Source organism: Cynocephalus volans, chromosome 2, assembly GCF_027409185.1.
Source record: "Cynocephalus volans isolate mCynVol1 chromosome 2, mCynVol1.pri, whole genome shotgun sequence".
In the NCBI taxonomy this organism is placed as follows: Eukaryota; Metazoa; Chordata; class Mammalia; order Dermoptera; family Cynocephalidae; genus Cynocephalus; species Cynocephalus volans.
The window spans coordinates 20779932-20783731 of record NC_084461.1 but is presented as its reverse complement, the minus strand read 5'-3'; the positions used below and the strand labels follow the sequence as shown (position 1 = coordinate 20783731).

The following is a 3800-nucleotide window of genomic DNA, read 5'->3' as shown; positions in this document are numbered from 1 at the left end:
TATGCCTCCAGCTTTATTTTTTTTTGCTCAGGATTGCTTTGGCTATGTGTGGTCTTTTGTTATTCCATATAAAGGTCTGGATAGTTTTTTATTTTTATTTTTTTCCATTTTGGAGAAAAAATGTCATTGGAATTTTGATGGGGATTGCATCAAATTTGTAGATCACTTTGGGTAGTATGGACATTTTCACAATGTTAATTCTTCCAATCCAGACACATGGAAAAATGCACAACATTACTCAGCATTCAGGAAATGCAAATCAAAAGCACACTGAGATACCATCTCACTCCAGTTAGGATGGCTAATATCCAAAAGACTGAGAATGATAAGTGCTGGTGAGGTTGTGGAGAAAGGCGAACACTCCTACACTGTTGGTGGGACTGAAAAATGGTGCAGCCTCTATGGAAAATGGTTTGGAGGTTCCTTGAACAATTACAGATAGATCTGCTATATGACCCAGCTGTGCCCACTGCTGGGAATATACCCAGAGGAATGGGAATCATCATGTCAAAGGTATACCTGTACTCCAATGTTTATTGCAGCACTATTTACAACAGCCAAGAGTTGGAACCAGCCCAAATGTTCATCATCAAATGACTAGATACAAAAAATGTGGTATATCTTCATAGTGGAATTCTACTCTGCTATAAAAAGAATTAAATATTATCATTCCCAGCAACATGGATGGATTTAGAAAAAATTATATTAAGTGAAATAAGTCAAGCACAGAAAGAGTAATACCACATGTTCTCACTTGTTTGTGGGAGCTAAAGATAAATAAATAAATACACAAACAAATGCGGGGGAGGTGGGGAAGAAGACACAACAATCACAATTCATTGAACTTGTTAAGACAAGCGAAGAGAAGGGTCGGCGGGGCTCCGGAGCTTGGGGGTGCCGCTGTTCTCGCTGGCCTCGGCAGCCGCTCCTCGGTGCGGCCAGACTCGGCTCCGCGGGCCATGTCCGCGCCGCGCTCTCCGCGCGCCGGGCACTGCTAGCTCCTCCCGCGCTTCCTGTCGGCGCGACCCCGCACCTGGCCGCGGTGCTGGGCGGACGGGCGTCTGGCTGAGCGCACCGCGCGCGGACCGCCGCAGTCATGGGGCTGCAGTCCCTGGAGTTCAGCGACTGCTACCTCGACAGCCCGTGGTTCCGGGAGAGGATCCGCGCCCACGAAGCGGAGCTCGAGAGGACCAACAAGTTCATCAAAGAGCTCATCATGGACGGAAAGAACCTCATCCCTGCGACCAAAAGTCTTTCAGCGGCCCAGTGGAAATTTCCTCATTCACTCAGAGACTTTAAATTCGAGTTTATTGGTGATGCAGAGACTGATGATGAACGCTGCATAGATGCATCCTTACGTGAATTTTCAAATTTTTTGAAGAATCTGGAAGAACAGAGAGAAATTATGGCATTAAGTGTAACTGAAACCCTGATTAAGCCCTTGGAAAAATTGAGAAAAGAGCAACTTGGAGCTGTAAAGGAGGAAAAAAAGAAGTTTGACAAAGAGACAGAAAAGAATTATAGCCTAATTGATAAACATTTGAATTTATCAGCCAAAAAGAAAGACTCACATTTACAAGAGGCAGATATCCAAGTGGAGCAAAACCGGCAACACTTTTATGAACTGTCTCTTGAATATGTATGTAAGCTTCAGGAAATCCAAGAAAGAAAGAAGTTTGAGTTTGTGGAACCTATACTGTCATTTTTTCAGGGAATGTTTACTTTCTATCATCAGGGCCATGAACTTGCCAAAGACTTCAATCACTACAAAATGGAACTACAGATCAACATTCAGAATACACGGAATCGATTTGAAGGAACAAAGTAAGAAGTAGAAGAGCTTATGAACAAAATCAGACAGAATCCTAAGGACCACAAACGAGCAAGTCAGTTTACAGCAGAAGGCTACCTGTATGTACAGGAAAAAAGGCCTCCTCCATTTGGTTCCAGTTGGGTCAAACACTACTGCATGTATCGGAAAGCAGCCAAGAAGTTCAACATGATCCCATTTGAGCACAGATCTGGGGGGAAACTTGGGGATGGAGAAGTTTTCAATAACAACTCTTAATGTAAAAGGCTTAAATTCCCCAATTAAAAGACACAGACTGGCTGACTGGATCAAAAAGCAGGACCCAACTATATGCTGCCTACAAGAGACCCACCTCACCCATAAACATTCACACAGACTAAGAGTGAAAGGATGGAAAAAGATTTACCATGCAAACACAAAAGAAAAACGAGCTGGAGTAGCTATTCTTGTATCTAACAAAATAGACTTTAAACTAAAAACCATAAAAAGAGACAATGAGGGACACTACTTAATGATAAAAGGACTGACCCATCAAGAAGACATAACAATCATAAATATGTATGCACCAAATGTTGGAGCAGCCAGATTTATAAAACAAACTCTATTAGACCTAAAGAAGGAAATAGACACTAATACCATAATAGCAGGGGACCTGAACACCCCACTGTCAATATTAGACAGATCATCTAGGCAAAGAATCAGTAGAGAAACACAAGATCTAAACAAGACTCTAGACCAATTGGAATTGGCAGATATCTACAGAACATTCCACCCAACAACCTCAGAATATTCATTTTTCTCATCAGCACATGGATCATTCTCCAGGATAGATCACATATTAGGTCACAAATCAAGTCTCAATAAATTCAAAAAAATTGGAATTATCCCATGTATCTTCTCAGACCACAATGGATTAAAACTAGAAATCAATAACAAATGAAACTCTGGAAACTATACAAACACATGGAAATTAAACAGCATTCTACTTAATGACATATGGGTCCAAGAAGAAATCAAGCAGGAAATCAAAAAATTTATTGAAACTAATGAAAACAATGATACATCATACCAAAACCTGTGGGATACTGCAAAAGCAGTATTGAGGGGAAAATTTATTGCATTAAATGCTCACTTCAGAAGAATAGAAAGATGGCAAGTGAACAACCTAACACTTCACCTTAAAGAACTAGAAAAACAAGAACAATCCAAACTTAAAGTTAGCAGACGGAAAGAAATCATTAAGATCAGAGCAGAACTGAATGAAATTGAAAACCAAAAAACAATTCAAAAGATCAACGAATCAAAAAGTTGTTTTTTTGAAAAGATAAATAAAATTGACAAACCATTAGCATGGCTAACAAAAAAAAGAAGAGAGAAGACTCAAATAACAAAAATTAGAAATGAAAAGGGCGATATTACAACTGATTCATCTGAAATACAAGGAATCATTCGAGACTACTATAAACAACTATACGCCAACAAATTTGAAACTCTGGAGGAAATGGATAAATTTCTGGACACACACAAGCTCCCAAAACTGAACCGTGAAGATGTAGAAAATTTGAACAGACCAATAACAATAAAGGAGATTGAAGCTGTTATCAGAAGGCGCCCAACAAAGAAAAGCCCAGGACCAGATGGATTCACAGCAGAATTTTACCAAACATTCAAAGAGGAATTGACACCGATTCTTTACAAACTATTCCAAAAGATTGAAACGGACGCAAATCTCCCAAACTCATTCTATGAAGCAAACATCATCCTGATACCAAAACCAGGTAAAGATATAACCAAAAAAGAAAACTACAGGCCGATATCCTTGATGAATATAGATGCAAAAATCCTCACTAAAATACTAGCAAACAGAATACAGCAACACATATGAAAAATTATTCATCACGATCAGTGGGATTCATCCCAGGGATGCAAGGTTGGTTCAACATACGCAAATCAATAAATGTGATACACAATATCAATAAACTCAAACACA

General features: G+C 39.6%; 1 protein-coding gene across 1 annotated transcript; it reads left to right on the top strand.

Moving 5' to 3' along the window:
• Positions 1–912: 912 nt before the first annotated feature.
• Positions 913–2042, top strand: LOC134370307 (rho GTPase-activating protein 10-like). Its single transcript, XM_063087407.1, has one exon. It carries the CDS (start codon positions 1097–1099, stop codon positions 1826–1828), a length of 732 nt encoding a protein of 243 aa, XP_062943477.1. The 5' UTR covers positions 913–1096; the 3' UTR covers positions 1829–2042.
• Positions 2043–3800: the final 1758 nt, after the last annotated feature.

Coding starts and splice junctions, on each gene's coding strand:
- LOC134370307 (XM_063087407.1), top strand. CDS start 1,097: ATGGGGCTGCAGTCCCTGGAGTTCAGCGACTGCTACCTCGACAGCCCG.